The sequence below is a fragment of the Hibiscus syriacus genome, unplaced genomic scaffold (genome assembly GCF_006381635.1).
Source record: "Hibiscus syriacus cultivar Baekdansim isolate YM2019G1 unplaced genomic scaffold, ASM638163v2 tig00004796_pilon, whole genome shotgun sequence".
NCBI classification, from domain to species: domain Eukaryota; kingdom Viridiplantae; phylum Streptophyta; class Magnoliopsida; order Malvales; family Malvaceae; genus Hibiscus; species Hibiscus syriacus.
This window is the reverse complement of record NW_024062031.1, coordinates 1-18,851: the sequence shown is the minus strand read 5'-3', so window position 1 is coordinate 18,851 and position 18,851 is coordinate 1. Positions and strand designations below refer to the sequence as shown.

The 18,851-nt window shown below is 31.4% G+C and overlaps 1 protein-coding gene and 2 pseudogenes across 1 annotated transcript; 1 reads left to right on the top strand and 2 right to left on the bottom strand.

Annotated features, from left to right (window-relative positions):
* Window positions 1–5,906, bottom strand: part of LOC120198756 — a 28,397-nt pseudogene extending 22,491 nt beyond the window's left edge.
* Window positions 5,907–6,267: 361 nt separating this feature from the next.
* Window positions 6,268–7,006, top strand: LOC120198755. Its single transcript, XM_039200037.1, has 2 exons — window positions 6,268–6,786; window positions 6,935–7,006. The coding sequence occupies exons 1-2, from the start codon at window positions 6,268–6,270 to the stop codon at window positions 7,004–7,006; spliced, it is 591 nt and encodes a 196-aa protein (XP_039055968.1).
* Window positions 7,007–16,329: 9,323 nt separating this feature from the next.
* Window positions 16,330–17,040, bottom strand: LOC120198754 (annotated as a pseudogene).
* Between the last annotated feature and the right edge of the window lie 1,811 nt (window positions 17,041–18,851).

The following is an 18,851-nucleotide window of genomic DNA, read 5'->3' as shown; positions in this document are numbered from 1 at the left end:
CATGCAGCTATAAGGTATTTGATGAGCAAAAAGGAAGCAATACCAAGGCTTATCCGATGGATCATGCTTTTACAGGAATTTAACTTGGAAATTAAAGACAAAAAGGGATGCGAAAATCTGGTAGAAGATCACTTGAGTCGAATTCTCTTTTCCACATCTGAACCACCACTTAAAGAAGAATTTCCTGAAGAAAAACTGATGGTGGCGCAAAGCATAACTCCATGGTTTGCAGACATGGTTAATTATTTGGTCACAGGTAAGTTACCATTAGATTTGACAAGAGCTGAAATCAATCGAATTAAGCGAGAATCCCGATACTATATTTGGGACAATCCTTATCTATGGAAGCACTGCTCAGATCAGGTAATTCGACGATGTATTGTCGAAAGTGAGGTAAACTCAATTTTACAATTTTGTCATTCTTACTCTTGCGGTGGTCATTTTGGGTCAAAACGTACAGCTCATAAAATTCTTGAATGCGGTTTCTATTGGCCTAACATCTTTCGGGATTCTTATCTATTTTGTAAAACTTGTGAAAGATGTCAACATACAGGTAATTTAAGCAGTAGGAATGAAATGCCGCTTAATTCTATACAAGTTTGTGAAATTTTTGATGTTTGGGGAATCGACTATATGTGTCCTTTTACTTCGTTATTTGGAAATACTTATATTATTTTAGTTGTGGATTATGTTTCTAAATGGGTGGAAGCTAAAGTCACTCGGAATAATGATGCTAAAACTACAGTTAATTTTTTGAAAAATATTTTTTCTAGGTTTGGCACGCCACGGGCTATAATAAGCGACAGAGGAACACATTTCATCAACCGAGTAATCGAGTCGCTAATGAAGAAATTTGGAGTAACTCAAAGAATTGCTACTGCTTACCATCCACAAACAAATGGACAGACAGAAGTATCAAATCGAGAAATTAAAACAATTCTTGATAAAATTGTTAAACCGGACCGAAAGGATTGGAGTTTAAAATTAACCGATGCACTTTGGGCATATCAAACTGCTTATAAAGGTCCCATTGGGATGTTACCATACCGGCTTGTTTTCGGTAAACCATGCCATTTACCGATCGAGTTAGAACATCGAGCTTATTGGGTCGTTAAACAATGTAACATGGACGCAATTGGTGAACCTCGGAAATTACACATTCAAGAACTTGAGGAAATCCGAAGAAATGGCTATGATAATGATCGGATATTTAAAGAAAAAACAAAAGAATTTCATGATAGTAGAATTTCTTTTAAAACTTTTTTTGTCGGTCAAAAGGTTTTTTTATTTAATTCCAAATTTAAACTTTTTGCAGGAAAACTCAAATCAAAATGGCTCGGACCGTTTACAGTTACTCAAGTATTTCCTCACAGTGCTGTTGAAATTGAAGATAACTCAGGAGTACGATTTAAAGTTAATGGTCAATGATTGAAGTCATATTATGAAAATACTCCGGTTGGTCTAATCGAAGAAATCAATTTAGAGGAACCCACGCTTTGAAAAATCAGGTCGTCGAGCTAACGACGTTAAACAAAAGCGCTTGATGGGAGGAAACCCATTTCGTTATATTTTTGTTTTTATTTTTTAATTTTTGTTTTATTTTTTTAGCGAACTTTATTCTATTCTATTTATTTTATTTTGATTAATTTTATTTTTCTGAACAGATCTGAATTCCGATCGAATATTTAACGAAAAAAAATAGTGCATAAAAACTGACTTGGTTTGAACTGTGCAGAAAAATTCGAACAGAACAGTGCAGAAAAAACTGATTTGGTTCGAACAGTACAGAAAAATACACAACATAATCAAACAATGCAGTGCAGGAAAAAAAACATATTTGGTTCGAAATGTGGAGAAAAGTTCGAACAGAACAGTGCATCATCGGACAGTCTACTCTACAATAGCTCGTCTCGACGTGGCCGTGATCGCCACTAGATTGGGGAATGTTCTTTTTTTTCCTCTCTTTGTTTTTAAATTTGATATACGTTTTAGGAAAAAACGGAATAAGTGAAAAGGGAATGATAAGAATGTGTCAAATTTTTCTTGACTTGTTTAATCGTTTGAAATTGAGTTATTCTGATGTTGATATATTGTAATCGTTGGTTGCTAGTCTTGAATTTCGCTTTATACTCTTGCTTCCTTTTGGATTATGACCATGTTTTTTATCGAATTTAATTTGCATGATTGATGATTGATATAGCTAGTGAATTTTTTGTTGAGTATTGATATTTCATGCTTTTGTCAATAGAGATGAACTTGACTCAATGCATATAAACTTTTCTTGTGAGATTTGAGCCTAACGAGCATACATTTTCTTTCTTGCTCATTGTTTGACTTGTGTGTGCCGAACTAACTAGGATATTCTAGAACTTATAATCACAATGCATATCGAGACTACATGTTGAACGTAATGTTTTAATGTGATAGGGGCACCTAGGATAAACCCACTTTTCCCAAAAAAAACCTACCCATTTATATATCCACTAGTGAACCACATTTGAGCCTATTTCCCTTTCTTTGTTTTTACACCTCATAATTAAACTCGAAGCCTTTTTTTTCCTCTATTTTCACACCCTTACCGAGACTTGAGATCTTGTATCATTGTTGTTCCCAAAAAAAAAAGTTGTTCACTGTATCGAACAGCAAAAAAAGACCCTTTGTTCGAAAAAAAGGAAGGAAAAAAATCGATCGCTTCAATTGTCTTTCATCTATTCTTTTTCCTTGTTTTGTTCTTCATTGCACTTCATGTTAATTTGTGGATTGTTCTTAATTATTTTGATCTCTTGTTTCGGTATTTTAAATCTTTCTTTTCGGCCTTTCCCTACCCTAACCTAAGCCCCGTTACACCTTGTTTAAAGACCCCTTGATTATTGTATTATGTTCATTTTTCGTGGTGGAGACTTGATTGGATTCCAAGCCTATGGTAATATTTTGGTTAGTTTCGGTTTGAGCGGTTCCATTTACCCCAAACACTTTGAGCGGATATGTGTGAATCTTTGTGAGGTATTGAGTCATGTTTCATTGAAGTTGGCAATTAATTGAGATATCTTGCCTACTTTAAATTTTCTTGGTTATGTCTTTGCTTGATTGTAACTTGAATTCGGCAAATGTCATGGACTTAATTTGATTGGAAGTTTGAGGAATAAATTGAAATTGAAGATGACAACTTATGATTTTGATATGTTAATTGAAGAATGCTTGAGGACAAGCATTGAATAAGTGAGGGGGAATTTGATAAGTGCTTAATTTAGTTAATATTTTACTTTTAAATTACTCTTAATCATTAATTTTTGTGGCTTATTTGTTCATTTTAATTCATTTTCTGTACATGACGTAAGATTATGGAAATTGCACAAAAAGGACATAATTCTGCAGATTTTTTATTTTCAGAATCAAAGCTGGCTGGAATTCGGATTTGGATTAAACTCAAATTTAGGATAATATTTTAAACATTATATTTTATCTTTGTATTTTAGTTTAAATAGGTTTTTAGTATTTTAATTAAGTTTTAGGATATTATTTTTATTTTATCTTTGTATTTAGTTTAAATAGGTTTTAGTATTTTAATTAGGATTTAGAATATATTATTTTTTAGGTATTTTAGTTTAAATAGTTTTAAGTGTTTTAATTAGGATTTAAGATGTTTTAGCTTGTTTTTAGGATTTTGAAGGCTATAAATACCCTCTAAGGGTGAGCCTAGAAACAGATCTCTCTCATTTGAGAATAAAATCTTCTTTTTGTCTCTAGCTTTCTCTCTATTTTTCGCATACTTTTCTATTATGCTAAGCATGACTTTGGTTATGCTTAGCTAATTTTCTTTCAAGCCGAAGATTAAAGCGAAGGCTCAATTCCAAACGTGAGAATTGTAAGGTACTTAAATCGCTTCGGATTTTCTCTCTGTTTTCTAAAGCTTACTTTTCAAATCAAAACTATTTCGACATTGGTACGGATATTGTTATGGTTAATGTTTGAAGAATGATTTGCTTATTGAAGCATATTCAACTTCCCGATAACACATTTAGCAAAATTGTTTGCTAAGAGGAAACTAAGATCGGAATCAGTTGTTGTTGAAACGACACAATCCAAGTTGGCAGCGAAGAATTGCTCTTGTAAGCTTACGTGAATCTTAAAGTAAAAATTTGTTTCAATGATCTGAGGAATTTGAGGCGAAGCTGAAGTCTGAGGCTGCTTTCACAATAAGTTTCTCTTTATCTTAATCTCTTTAATTTGTTTATTTAATTATTTTTTCTTTTATTTATTTTTTATTTTAACCACAACTTAAAAAAATCCCCTTTATATTTATTACTATTACTATTTATTATTATATTATTATTTTATTTATTTATTTATTTTAATATATCTTTTTAACTTCATCTGGAATTCTATCTTTTTCTAAAATCAAGAAAGAGTTTTATTAAATCAGAAATACCACAGTCCCTGTGGATCGACCATACTTCTCTATACTATATTTTTATTTATTACGAAGCCAGGAATTATTTTGATAGCAAAACGACGGTTATCATATATTTTATTGTTGAAAGTCCTTTTTGTGCCTGAAAACAAGGGAAGATCGTTTAATTAAAGTTGTCTATATGAACATATTTACTTGAAATATATGCATAATGGTAATTCAAGGCTGCATATTTGTAATAACTTTGTCTTGGCTTTGTCTTTTCTGCTGAAGAACCTTGCACACTAGAAGCTTTACAATTAAAATAGGGAAGATATATGTGTCTGTGTGTGCTGGTATATGTCTCTGAGAGTGAGCTACAGTATGAGATAGAGACACGGATATGGGGGAGGGAGAGAGAAGCAGCAGATATTGTAATTTAGAAATTGGAAAAGAAGAAAGTTGTGTTATGACAATAGGACTCTAAAATGTATAATTTTAATCAAATTATGATTTTATTTATCTATTCATAATTCAAGCGGATATTCTAGTTTTTAGTTATTGGATTTTAATATTTCAATTCAAAAAAATTATCAAAGTATAGTTACTATTAAGGTTGACATATCTAACTTTGTCAACTCGAGAAATAAAATTCAAGTTCGATTCCTCATGCATCAAGTTTTCAAAGAAGAGTTGCAATCTAATTTTTGAAAAAAGGAAAAAGGAGACATTAAAGATACCGCATATTATTGTTATGAGAAGCCAAATTGTAACTTCAGAGACAATAAATATATTGGTGCATACTTTGTTAACAAATATTGCTATTAAAGATTGTTAAATAGTGTTTTATGTCGAGATGATATTAAAAGGAATATCTTTATATTGATTGTATCTTACTAAGCACACAGTCATATAAGATGATCACTTGAATGGCTACGAAGACATAATATACCATAATAGACACAAGCTTTCATAGATTTGGTATTTAAATTGGACTATCACTCACTGGATAGTGGATATAATCATGACCGGGAAATTTCAAGTACAAAAGACACCGAACCACATTTTTCACATTGATTTCTGCACGCAAATAACCTACCTTGTGACTGAGAATCAGATTGCTCCTCCGAAAGTTCACTAGCAACTAGCTTTGCTCTTCGATCTACAACTTCAAATAAATCTGGTCCAAAAAAAAAAAAAATTACCTTCAATTACTATCAAATCCGTAAAAGGAAATGTCGATGCTATCTTTACTGATGGATAGTTTAGAGCAACAATGAGATGCAAAAGCACATGATAAGTCCCTAGAGATTTTGCAAAAGTACTAGAGGTTCAGACTTCAGACCATAGCAATGTCACCCCTTGCATGCCTTCATATGGACTGTCTATAGAGAATACTTTACCAATAAAAATGGGCAATATCTGAAAAATCAACATGCAGGGGAGAAAATAGATGAAAAACCAACAAATGCATGGACCTTTCTCATACTCAATTACTCACTCTAGAGGACGCCATGGGAGTCAAACAGAAACCGAAAATTTTAGTTTGAATTTTTTATTTTCTATGGAAAGAAGAACATCAGTGCTTCCAAGTTCCAAGTAACAATGAAATTCTCAAACACGGATGCAAAATCTTCTATAGCATTTTTTTGGATAGATCGATCTTGAAAAAGCTTATGACCAAATTCGTTGGGATTTCCTTGACGATACTCTTACTCGGTGTGGTTTTCCTCAGAAGTGGATTAATCTCCTCCTATTTTGTGTTCGAAACTCCAAACTGTCTGTACTTTGGAATGGTAAAAAGATGGATTTTTTTAGTCCTTCCCGGGGGTTTACGTCAAGGCGACCCTATCTCTCCATACTTGTTTGTCTTATGTATGGAGAGACTTGGTTATTTAATTCAAGATGCTGTGGATAAAAGCTTGTGGAAACCAATCAAACCTGGATGGAATGGTCCTTATATTTCTCATCTCTTCTTCGCGGATGATTTGTTCTTATTCGGGAGAGCTAGTGTTCATCATACTAATGTGTTTAAGGATATTCTTGATAAATTTTACGATGCTTCTGGTGCAAAAGTGAGTTTTGAAAAATCTAAATTCTTTATTTCCCCATCCTCTAGATCGGGAAGTGATCGAAGATTCGGTCAAATTGTGAATATGAGCGCTACCTCGGAGTTGGGTAAGTATCTTGGCGTGTCTTTGATCCATAGTCGTGTTTCAAAATCAGTCTACTGTGAAATTGTTGACAAAGACAAGTTAAGGTTATATAGTTGGAAAGCTAGCTCTCTTTCAGCTATGGGAAGAACTATTCTTATAAGTTCGGTTACCTCTGCTGTACCAACCTACATCATGATGACTTCTAAGTTGCCGAGTAGTATTGTGAATGAAATTGATAAAGTGAACCGAGGGTTCTTATGAGGGAGTAGGGCTGAGAAACGTGCCCCTCACTTGGTTGCATGGGAGGAAGTTTGCAAACCAAAACGTTTCGGCGGCTTGAGTTTCGTACAATGGAAACTCATAATGCTGTTCTTCTCCAAAAAAACAGCATGGAGATTCTAACCCAACCGGACAGCTTGTGGGTGCGTGCTCTCAGAGGCCTCTAAGGCGTCCGGGGTGATCCAATTTCTTTTGCTATGGATCTTTCGCGGCCGACCTCATCGTGGTCTCATTCTTGGAGAAGCATAATCTTTGGCCTTCGAGGTCTGGGAACAGGTTTGATTAAACGCATAGGTAATGGGCAGGAGACTTTATTCTGGATGGATAACTGGCTTGGCAAACCCCTTTTCCAGAATACTGCTGCTCGGCCTCAGTTTGCTGATACAAATGCAAAAGTTTGCGACTTCTTCAATTCGGATAACAGCTGGGATCTTACCAAAATCTTTGCCGTTCTCCCCATGGATATCACGACTGAAAGTATAGGTTATCCCCTCCCCAATTTCATTATCATGCAAGATAAATTTGTTTGGAAACACACGGCAAATGGTAAGTTACTACTCATTCGGCTTACTTTGCTCTCAACATTGATAACCATGGCAATCCGGATGTTGATTTCTCATGGATTTGGAAATTGCCGATCATCCCCAAATGGAAGTTCTTTGTTTGGTTAGCTTGGCGTGATAGATTACCAACGCTCGACTGGCTTCTTGGGGTATTTCTAATACTGCTGGCTGCAAAGCTTGTGGGTGTCTCGTGAAAGCTTGATTCACATTTTAAGAGACTGTGTTGTTGCTTGTAAAATATGGAATCGTTGTATTGAGGGAGCGAGGCGGAGTAGCTTTTGGTCACAAGAGCCGCGTGTTTGGATTAATGAGAACCTGGATGTTTCTAAAAATTCTCAAGAAGAGGTCATCCTTTTTGCTTGTATTATATGGAAACTTTATATCGAGCGTTGTAAGAGGATTTTTGGACCTGAGGACCATATCTATGATGAATTTGGTGTTTGGCGCAGTGTGATCTTGCTTAGAAATGAGCAGCTACAAGTCCACAGCAAACCCCCCCCCCCGGGGGGTGTTTCGAATGTTCCCAAGCTAGTGATGTGGCGCCCCCCTTCGGTTGGTAGAGTAAAGGAACACCGATGGAGCTAGTCAAGGCAATCCGGGTATAGCTGGAGCGGGCGGTCTCCTTCGTAGTGAATATGGAGATTGGATTATGAAATTTACAGACATCTAGGCGTTTGTTCAAGTGTGGCAGCGGAGCTCTTTGCCATAAGGCTTGGGTTATCTATTGCTTGGAAGTACGGCTACAGCTACATCAAATGCGACGTGGATGCTCAAGCTGTACTCCAACTTAATGTCTGGCGACACCCACAACCATCCCCTTGGATCAATCCTTGAAGATATCCGGGATCTTAAAGCTCGGAATTGGATCCTAAGGTTTCAACATACCTTTTGTGAAGGAAATTTCTGTGCCGATGTCCTCTCGAAAATGGGCTGCACTCTTGATGAAGATATTGTTATTTTTGATTCCCCAGGAACTTTACTTAGCAATAACTTGTTTCGTTCTTTCCCTTTGTAAACAAAAAAATAGATGTGAATAAAATAAATTCTTAAATTTTCCTCAACATATCAAATCATATTTTTATTTAATATGTATATATTTAATTAAATTGATCATTTAATAACTTTAAATATATATTTTATCATTTTTAAATATTTGTGCTACTATGTTATAATTGATATCATTTTTTCATATATTATAATCATGAATCCTATTTAAAACTTAATTTATTCTCATAACAAGTTTTTATATTTCGACAGTTAGCCTTTGATTATTGGGTACTTTAATATACTAAATTCATCTACCATCTATTGGATTGATTCAAATCAAATTGATTTAAATAGAAATATTTTATACAAATCTAATGATCCCTCCTGCTATGCCTTGCCCTTTTGTTTGATACTGATTGCTAATCCATTATTGGGCTTAATTTTGGACAGTTTAATTGAATCAAATTGCTGCACTGGTCAATAGAATATATTGTTCACACCTTCATGCTTCAATTATATATATTATAAAATGTGAAAATATAATTAAAATAAAAATAAAAATAATAAATGTTAGATTTTTTTACTAACGCGTTTAAAAATTACAATAATCAAATTACTGCGTTATTACGTATATTTCAGTGGTTAAAGGGAATGTTGTTCTTCCTAGAGATTTTGGGTTCGGACAGTTGCGTCTGCAACATGTGACGTTATTAATTGGTTAATAAAGTTATGAATATATACTACTTGTAATCATCTCAGGCTATTTAAAATTTATATATGTTATAAAATATATTATGAAAGAAAACTAGGATACAATTGAGAAAAGAGATAAATATTGAGGGCTTTCCATTATGTCTCAAATTTGTTTCAATCTTTGAAGCCCAAAAAAGGAAAACCAAAAACCAAAGTAGTCGAAATCAAAACATGTTACTCTTGAAGAGGACCGTCGATAAAGTTTGGACCCTTTTGGAAAACGGGACCAGCCTGCAACCAAGAAATTGCAGCAATGGTGACAGGATTGTCATTTTAACATTTATAGTTTTTTTTTCTTCTTCTCAATTTTAATATTTTCAATAATTAATAATAATATCATCTATATAACGTCCCACATTATTTAATACGATTAAAGATTTCATACAATTAGGATCGTAATTTAGAACATTGATTGGCAATAGCCGACAGTCACTGTTGATTGGTCAGTTTTCTTCACCTTTCAACGCCAGCACCTCCCTTGATCGATATTTGGGTCAGTTTTGGACAGTGACAGTCACATCCTCGGTGCACGGTCCCCGGCGGTGTATCGGCCTCCCCGTGCTGCCGTTGTATCATCAAACTTTGATTAATTACACCACGTGACCTTCATTCTTCATGTTTAAGTTAGAAGGCGTTAAACTGAATTCAGTGTCTAATTAAAATCCATTTTCATTCATAAAATAGAAAAAAATGAAAATATCAAAATGTTCCAGAAAATAGCTAATAACTAGTTTATAAATGGAGGCATTGAATTGGTTGATGGTTCAAATCAAAATGCTATGATTAAAGAAGGCTTATGCTTAATCAAACTTTTGGATGGAAGCAACAGTTTCCCTTTAATATAGCTCCAAAGATATATTTCCTTTTTTGCTAAAAGTACAAATCGGTAATCATGATTGATGTTCATTGTTCAATTAGATTAGCCACACACAGTGTCAATTTTCATTATTGAAATTCAATATGAGTGATGAGTTTTAATAATATATAATTAATATTTCTTTTAAAATCAATAAAATGTTTTTAAAAAATTAATAGAAATGACTAGTTTTATTAAAAAAATAAAATATCTAAAACTATAACAAAAGTTTACAACCTTAAGTGTAAACTAAACATATAACTAGAACATTTTTTTATAACTTTTACACACAAAAATATTAACTTGATATCATACAATGATTATATAAGAAAAATATTAAAAATATGTCCAAAAATTTGAATAAAATTTTAATATAAAACCGTAATTATAATTATTATCATTGAATTTATAATGATGTAAATTTTGTAATAAAAAATCAACTTAAAAAATACATTTTAATCAATCTTTAGAGGAAATCCCTTCAATTGATGTGGATTTATTGAAAAGAGGGAAGGTATTTGTAAACTTGGGCCATAACCCAAAAGTAAAACTTCCTAGGTGTCATCTTGTTTTTGGCCCTCGGGGTTCAAGCCGAATGCTAATGATTCAACTTACTTTATGAATAGTTAATTTACTGTTATTTTTTCATAAAAGTTTATGTTTTAGTAGTTATATCTATAGAGTATATATATGCATTATAGAAATGATAATCCAGCTCAGTTGGTAGAGCACAAGGTTTTTTACCTTGAATTCGTGGGATCGAGTCTCATGGAAGGTATTTTATAATTTTGGAGGTCTTCTACGGAAGCTGTTCTCAACCTAGTGTTGGGGACAACCTACTATCTTACCTCCCCTTACCACATTACATATGAGAACAAAGAACAACCATTTATATATACGCATTATAGATAACTGAGAAAGATTATGATATTTTCATTGAAAGCCCTAATACGATGACAAACTATAATATTTTCCAATTAAAAAAAGTGACCTCTTATAACAATTCAACGGTCCAATATGTAAATGAAAATTCGAACTTTCAATCGTTGGATTGTAGCAAGAATTTCAACTTTAATGTTGTCAAGTCTTGATATCAAGTTCTACTCCTTTGAATTTATCATTTACATTTATCAACAACAGTATTTACAAGATTGAAAGATTTAATAGTTTGATCGAATTTGAAATTCTAGAGAACTTAGATATTAATAATTGTTATAATTCAAAGTTGGTGTCTGTCCTTAATGGTTGTTTAGTTTTTAAAGATGTAAGGCTGAGGTATGTCCCATGCTATGATGTCCAATGAGGTTGTATGCACCGGTCGGCAATTTGTTCTGTTTCACCCTAAGGTGCACTCTTTTTCTTCCGAATAGGATCATGGAAGTTTTTTAATGAGGTTCTTAGGGTGGTTATTTTGTTATTTTTATAATACAAAGTATCCTTTTACAAAAAAAAATTATTATAATTCAGGAGACGAATACGATATAACCATAATGTACTACGTTGTCTCATTAATATATGTAATAATGAAGTGATTAAATACAATCTTTAGTAAATTTAATAATTCATGATCAAAACAATCAAAAAGAAACTCATTTAAATACTATTAAAGTATTAATGCACTTGTCTTTAATAACATTAATCCCTGATAATAATTAAATCGAAAATTTTATAGTGATCGAAATAAGAACTTTTTAAAAAAATTCTCCCTCAAATATTTTTTTTAGTAAATATACTAAATGTGTTTTATTAACAAATGTGTAAGAATACTGATCAATAAACATTATTTTAACCATGATAGTGTTCCCTAATTGAATAATTTTTGCATCCAATTTTGCTTCAAGACACAATTCTTTCTACTTAGGAAAGAAAATGATACTTCACCCGTATTATATTTCGTCCTAAATTCAAATACCGATTTAATTTAAATTCTATGTTTGGAATTTTAATTTAATTTTATGATGTATTATGGTTAATGTCATCGTATAAACTTTATTTAATGATTAAAATATAAACTTTTAAAAACTTTAATTTATAGGATTAAAATATACACATAAAAACCTATCAAGTGATCTTAGTGGTAAAATAAAATGTTGTTCTTCCTAGAGTTATTGGGTTCGAGCAGATGCATATGCATGATTTGTGTATTGTCAATTAATTAAAAAAATTCTAAACATATATTATTATTATATTCCCCTTATATTATTCGAAAACAAATATACCCGTATATATTATCACATCACATCGCATCTCTACTTCTCAAAGAATTAAGATGAAAGCAATAATTCAAAGGTACAAGTGTGACCATAAATTTAGTATCCAATGTGCTCAATCGAAGTGACTAAATTGAAGGCATACAGTAGTTTTTATGTCCCTTTACTCTTGGTGAACCACATATGCATACTTTCCTTTTTCCTTGGTTTGGAACGAATACTTTGTTAGGCTAATGGGTCTAAATCTATAAAATTCCGTGCTACTTCTTGGCTAGAGAATATTATATATACACATTGAAATGGACTATCAGCTACCTAGTTTTAAACTTAATCCAAAACTCCAATACTTTGTAGCATCCCCTAAAGTATTGACAATCTTCTTATTTAATTAGAAATTATAAACTACTACCCATAGTAGTTAGTATTATTTCAGAATATTAAGAATCTATTAAGTGACTTCAGTAGTTAAGAGAATGTCATTCTTCTTAGAAGTTTTGGGTTCGAGTAATTATGTCTGTAAAATGTGTGCCTCGTCAATTGGTTAAGAAAATTCTGAACAAATAATATATTGTAATAAGGTTGGACTATTAAAAAATAGAACATTAAATATTTTAAACAACATTTAAATCCTAATTGGAGTGTCGTGAGTAGAATAAATTTAAAGAATCGTCGTCATAATAAATTTGTATAATTATCAAATCTGAATTAATCAACTAACAAATTGTATAAAGATAACTGCAATATATATATATATATATATATATATATACCGCTCATTGATTTTTTAGAACACAATTTTTACAATAATAATAGTAACAAAATGAAAATTTAGTCGACATATGAAAATTAATATACAAATATTTTAAAATTTTCATCATCAAATTTCATTAAATTAAATGATAATAATATCCATGAAGAGTCCGATAAATGAATTGTCTATAACTATCAATTAAAGGATATACTATCGTTATTTTTTTGTTAGTAAATTAATTGTTTTGAAATATATTAGCATTGCTAGTTATTTTTAATGAAATCAAATAAAAGAGATCATTATATAAATTGAAATTGTTTCTACCTTTTTAATCTCTTTCACAAATAATACTTCCACAGCCTATTTTTTGGTTATCAAAGTCTTCAGAGTTTTATAATCTCTAGAGTTCTCAAGTAGGGATGGGCGTAAAATTTTATGTTAGGAGATAAATTTTTTAAATTTTAAGAAGATATGGACTTATAAAATTATAAGAAAAAAACATTTTCAATAGAAAATACATATAAAAAAATCTAAAATATATGATAATTTTAATTTTTCAGGAGGACAATTACCCTCACCTACCCCTCGATCTATCCCTCCTTATAGGAGCCTCTAAATGTTCATATCCTTTTATCAATTGTTATCCCTTAATCTGATCGATATCAATCTCATATCACCAAAATTACTATATGATGACAAAGTCTATTCAATTTGTGAACTTACAAATAACAATCATAATAACAATCATGATTCTAACCCTAATAAAAACACTAAATATCAATATATAAGTCACGGTAAATGATTGAAGGAATGGATATGTTCCTTCTCTCAGACTCTCTCTTTGCTTTTTACTGTTCATAATATTCTTAGCACGCCTCTCTCTATTCTCCTCACAAAACCATCTGGTGGATTCTCTGGGCAATTATGTGGTGCGACGCCTTAGTATACGATTAAAATAAGACGTTACGAATTTTGTTATTATTTTAAATAATAAAATCGGTAAAAAAAATATCGAAAACATCATTATTTTGACCGATTATAATTACCTACATAGGTAAATACAGTAAAAAAAATTGGTCAAAAAATGATGTTTTCGATAAAGCGCTACTTAAAACATCTTTTTTTGACCCATTTTTTTTACCATGTTTACCTATATAGGTAATTATAACTGGTCAAAATAATGATGTTTTCGGTCGTTTTTTATTGTTTTATTATTTAAAATAATAATAATACCGATAACACTTTATTTTAACCGTATACCAAGACGTCACACGTGAGCGTTTCCCGGGCTCTCTATCTAAATTAGAATGGATAAACCACTTACGACCGTTACAATTTCATTTTTTCATCAATAAAATTTAAATTTTATATTTTTCTTCTCTTTTAAAAGAAATGGTACGAGTTAATTGAATTAAGATTTTAAATCACTTGGTAATATTTGTTTTACTTTGATTTCTAATACAAAGCTGGAAAGGATGATGGCTTATTTTCAAGTGTCAATAATCCCACTTCACCTAACGATTTGAGACTTTTCCAAACCAGACAACATACAATCTCTTTAAAAAGACAATAATTAAGAATGAAAGATGATAATTAAAAGAGAGATAGTTTTCATATTTTGTCTTGTAATGCATCCCAAAACCTGTTTCGTGATTTGAGAAAAGAGAAAAAGCAATATAATAATTAAGAACAAAAAAACCCCACAAAAAAATAATTTTGATTTTATATTACTAATCCAAAACCACTAACTTCATTAAATGAAATGTCGAAATATGTGCCCCAAAATACTCTTTTACTCATTTATATGATTCAAATTTAACTATTATTAAAATTGAATAATTGATATTTGGAGTTAAAATTTACTAGTATTTAAACTCATTAAGTAGTTTTAATGATAAAATGAAAAATTATTTTTTTAATATTCTAGATTCGAGTAATTGTATTTATAAGATATAAAAAATTCTAAACAGATAATACAGTATAATCATCACGTACTATTAAAAAATTATCAATACTTTATATATTAACAATCATTTTGTTTTCTATGTGTTTGGATATGCAGATAAAAATAATAAAACTAATTAAATACTTGAAATTAATTGCAATTCCCAAATTATTCATTTTATAAACCAAAGGTCAACGATCTAAGTAAGAATTCAAGCATGAGTTATTGCTAGGGAAAATCAAAACCCTAATTTCTCTGCATCTTTATTTTATTACAAATATTCGACATTAATAGTAGGTACAATTAATTTGCCTTATTCATCCAGTTAATCTGAACAGTGATTATCGACAATAGATACATTAATTTTATCAGTTTACTTAATTAATGGCAGTTCGGTATTACATGACTGCAATAAGATTTTGATCAAAAAACAGTGATAATTAAGGATTTTGTTCAGGGAAATCAGGGTATACATTCATTAATGATAATCTCAGTTAGTCAGTAAATAAAAGAAAGGATAAACAATGTATTTAATCACCAATTATTACCTTGATTCCGTTTTGGTCATCTAACGATTTTTTTTCAAAATCATCACTAATGTACATTTTTGTTTTATTTTTGTCACCAGCCATTAAAAATTAATAAATTATTGACGTAATATTTTTTTATTTTTCTTTCAATAATGATATGATATTATCTTATGGTGACACATCAACATCATTGTTAATATTTTAACGATGGGTGACCAAAATAAAACTAAAACGTAACGTTAGTGATGATTTAAAAAAAAAAGTTAGATGGCCAAAACGAAACTAAAGCCACTAACCTCAGCCTTTTAATAATTGGATTAAAGTCTTGAAAACCGAAAAGACTCCAAATACGAAAACATATCAGCTTTAATTGCTCCAACATGAGATAAAATGAATCATTAAATTTCTAAAAAATGAAATTAAAAAGTGTATCAATTATATATAGATATAAATATTTTAAAAAATAAACCACTGTCTTTGACCTTTTCCTTTATTTTATTCAAAAAATGAAAAAGAAAAAAAGGATAAATTCTTCTACAAGCTTTGTAAATTCTTTTTGCCTTACTAATTTTTTCTATGACCAATCAAGCAAAACAAATGCATACCAAAAAGGTCAAAGACGTAAAATTTGCCATATGGACCAAACACCAAATCTATAGCATAATTCTTGGTAGCCAAGCAAGGTATTTTCCTTTTCGAATGTAAATTAAATGTAAAATAACCAATCGACTTATTTTAATGATAAAAAAAGTATTTAAAAAATATGAATTGAAGTAGTTGTGTCTGTAAATAATATTTATCTAGTTATTATAAATTATTTTAAACAAACATTATTTTATAATAATTAAACTATTAAAAATTTGTAAAAGGACAATTTGATAAAAACACACTAATTTCTAAGATTATCCATTAATGATTCCATGGTAAAGGACCAAACACATTTGTGATTAGAGTTTGCATAGAAATATCATCCCAAAATACCCATTATTTTCTTCGTAATACCAAGGCATGCTATTGGGATTCAGTAGCCATCCGTCAATCGGGTACACAAAATCAGTCCCTATCTCCACTGATTCGTAACTCGTCCCTAAACTCGGTAGTTCCACTATCTGACTCAGCTCCTCCGGTGTCGACACGTTATCCGTGTTCAATGACGATGACGATGCGAAGCCGACGATATTATAGACGACGATGATGTAATATTGCTTAACAACTCCATTGAGGCAGCTTAACGGCAGCTGCTTGGACGTCGCGGGGGGAGTTGGAAGCCGGTCGCGGTAACGACTCGGCGAGTTCAGGGAAGTTTAGGATCGCCGAATTGCCTTGATGCTCAATGCCGCGACGTCGGTGCACGTGCCGCCATCTCGGGAGTCGAGAAAGTGCTAACCAGATCCGGCTCTTCTTCCGGGGCTCACGGATTTCGGACACCCATTTGCCCCACGCCCGCATTCGGACCCCCCGATATACCGGGTGCTTGGTGCTACTATCCCTCGGACGCTTTTCACTCTGGGAATCGGGTACCGAGTCAGTACCCGTTCTCCTTTTACCATCATAAGATGATAATGAAGGCGGAAACAAAGAAGAAGAGATGTTGGTCAAGGTGCTTGACCCAGTTTCCGATTTGGTGAGTCAGCCATTGCAAATTTATGATCCTGGGTTTCCTTTAACACAGAAGAATGCTAAAAAAAGAAGAGAAATTCACAGTTAAAAACATGCAACTTTTTGAACAAGTTTATGAACAAAACATGAGAAAGTGAAGGTTTTGCTTTGTAAGACATGAGAGAGTAAAACAGAGAGAAAAGGGAGAGATTTGGTTTGAGGAAAGCGAGGGAGAATCGAGGGGATTTTTAGCAATGGAAAAGTAAGGAGAGGAAATTGAATGGAATGGAATGGAAAGTTGAAGTTAAAACGTGGCGTTTATAACTAATCCCCACATAATATAACAAACGAACTCGACCGACCTCTCCCTTTTTTTAATAGCTTCCTAACGGTATCTCTGTGATTTATTTAATGGGAAAAAAAAAGGGAAAATGGTTCTCCTACCATAGTGATCCGGCAACAGCTGGAAGGAAATGGACTCACCATCGAAGAAACGATTTGTCTCCAATTTCAAGTGAATGAGCCTAGGGTGTAAATGAATTCATTTTTTAAACGAACAAGATTATCTTCATGTTTATTTATTTATTTTAAATGTTTTATATTCGATTTGTGTTGTTTAAATTTTTAATATTGTGTTTGTGATCGTTTATTTATTGTTTGTCAACATGTTCGTTTAGTATTCGTTAACGTGTTGTTTATATGTTCACGAACATATTCTTTTAGCGTTCATTCAGTGTTCGTTTAGTGCTTGTTTAGTGTTCGTTTAGAGTTCATTTAGTGCTTGTTTAGAGTTCATTTAGTGTTAGTTTATATGTTCAGTTAAATTTACACCACTAGTGTTTAAACTCCTTAAAATTCATAATTTAATTTTTAATTTTTACCATGTGTTTAATTTAATCCATACCTTTACAAATATTAAATGTAAAAAAAAGGAGACTGGGTAAACAAGTTTGTTCATGAGGAGTCGATAACGAGCTCATAATGAGCTTGTTTGTGAACATATACACACATGTTTGTGTTTTGTTATTATTAAAAACATAAAATATTTTATTCATACTCATTTATTTAATTTAACAAACATATATAAATAAACATTAGACGAATAGTTTACCAAATGATATATTTGTTTATTCCTGTAAACGATCCCGACATAAAAGTCAAGGGTATTGCAACCCTTGACAAATGCATAATATCTCTATGTACTAGGCGTTCGGTCAAACATAAAATGTCACATTTTGATATTATAATAAGATTGTATCTGAATGATTGTAAAAAAAAAACCAAGATTGTATCTGAGTGAATTTAACTTGGTTATGAAAACTTTAATCAAGTTGTTAAAAATCATATTATAAATGATTTTAAAATATTAACGACACTCAAATAGTTATAATAATCACTAAAAATCAAATAATAAATTAATAAAATTTGAACAAGGGTATCGATACCCTTGGTCCAATATCCAAGTACGTATTTAGTCACTCAATATCATTTTTATTTTGTTTTAGTCACTCAATTAATTTTTTAAAATCATTACTAAATTTACGTTTTAATTTTATTTTGATAATCTACTGTTAAAAATTAACATAATTGATTATATGACATCTTTTTTAATGATGAAATGACATTAATTTATGATGACACGTCAATATCATTATTAATTTTTTAACTATGGGTGACCAAAATGAAACCAAATATAATATTAAAGATGAATTTAAAAAAATATTTAAATAATCAAAATGATAATTAAATGTAATTTATCTCTAATCTTTCCTCCTAATTCAAAGAATGACTCTTTCAGTTCTCTCCATAAATCTTTAGGCTATTCCAAAAAA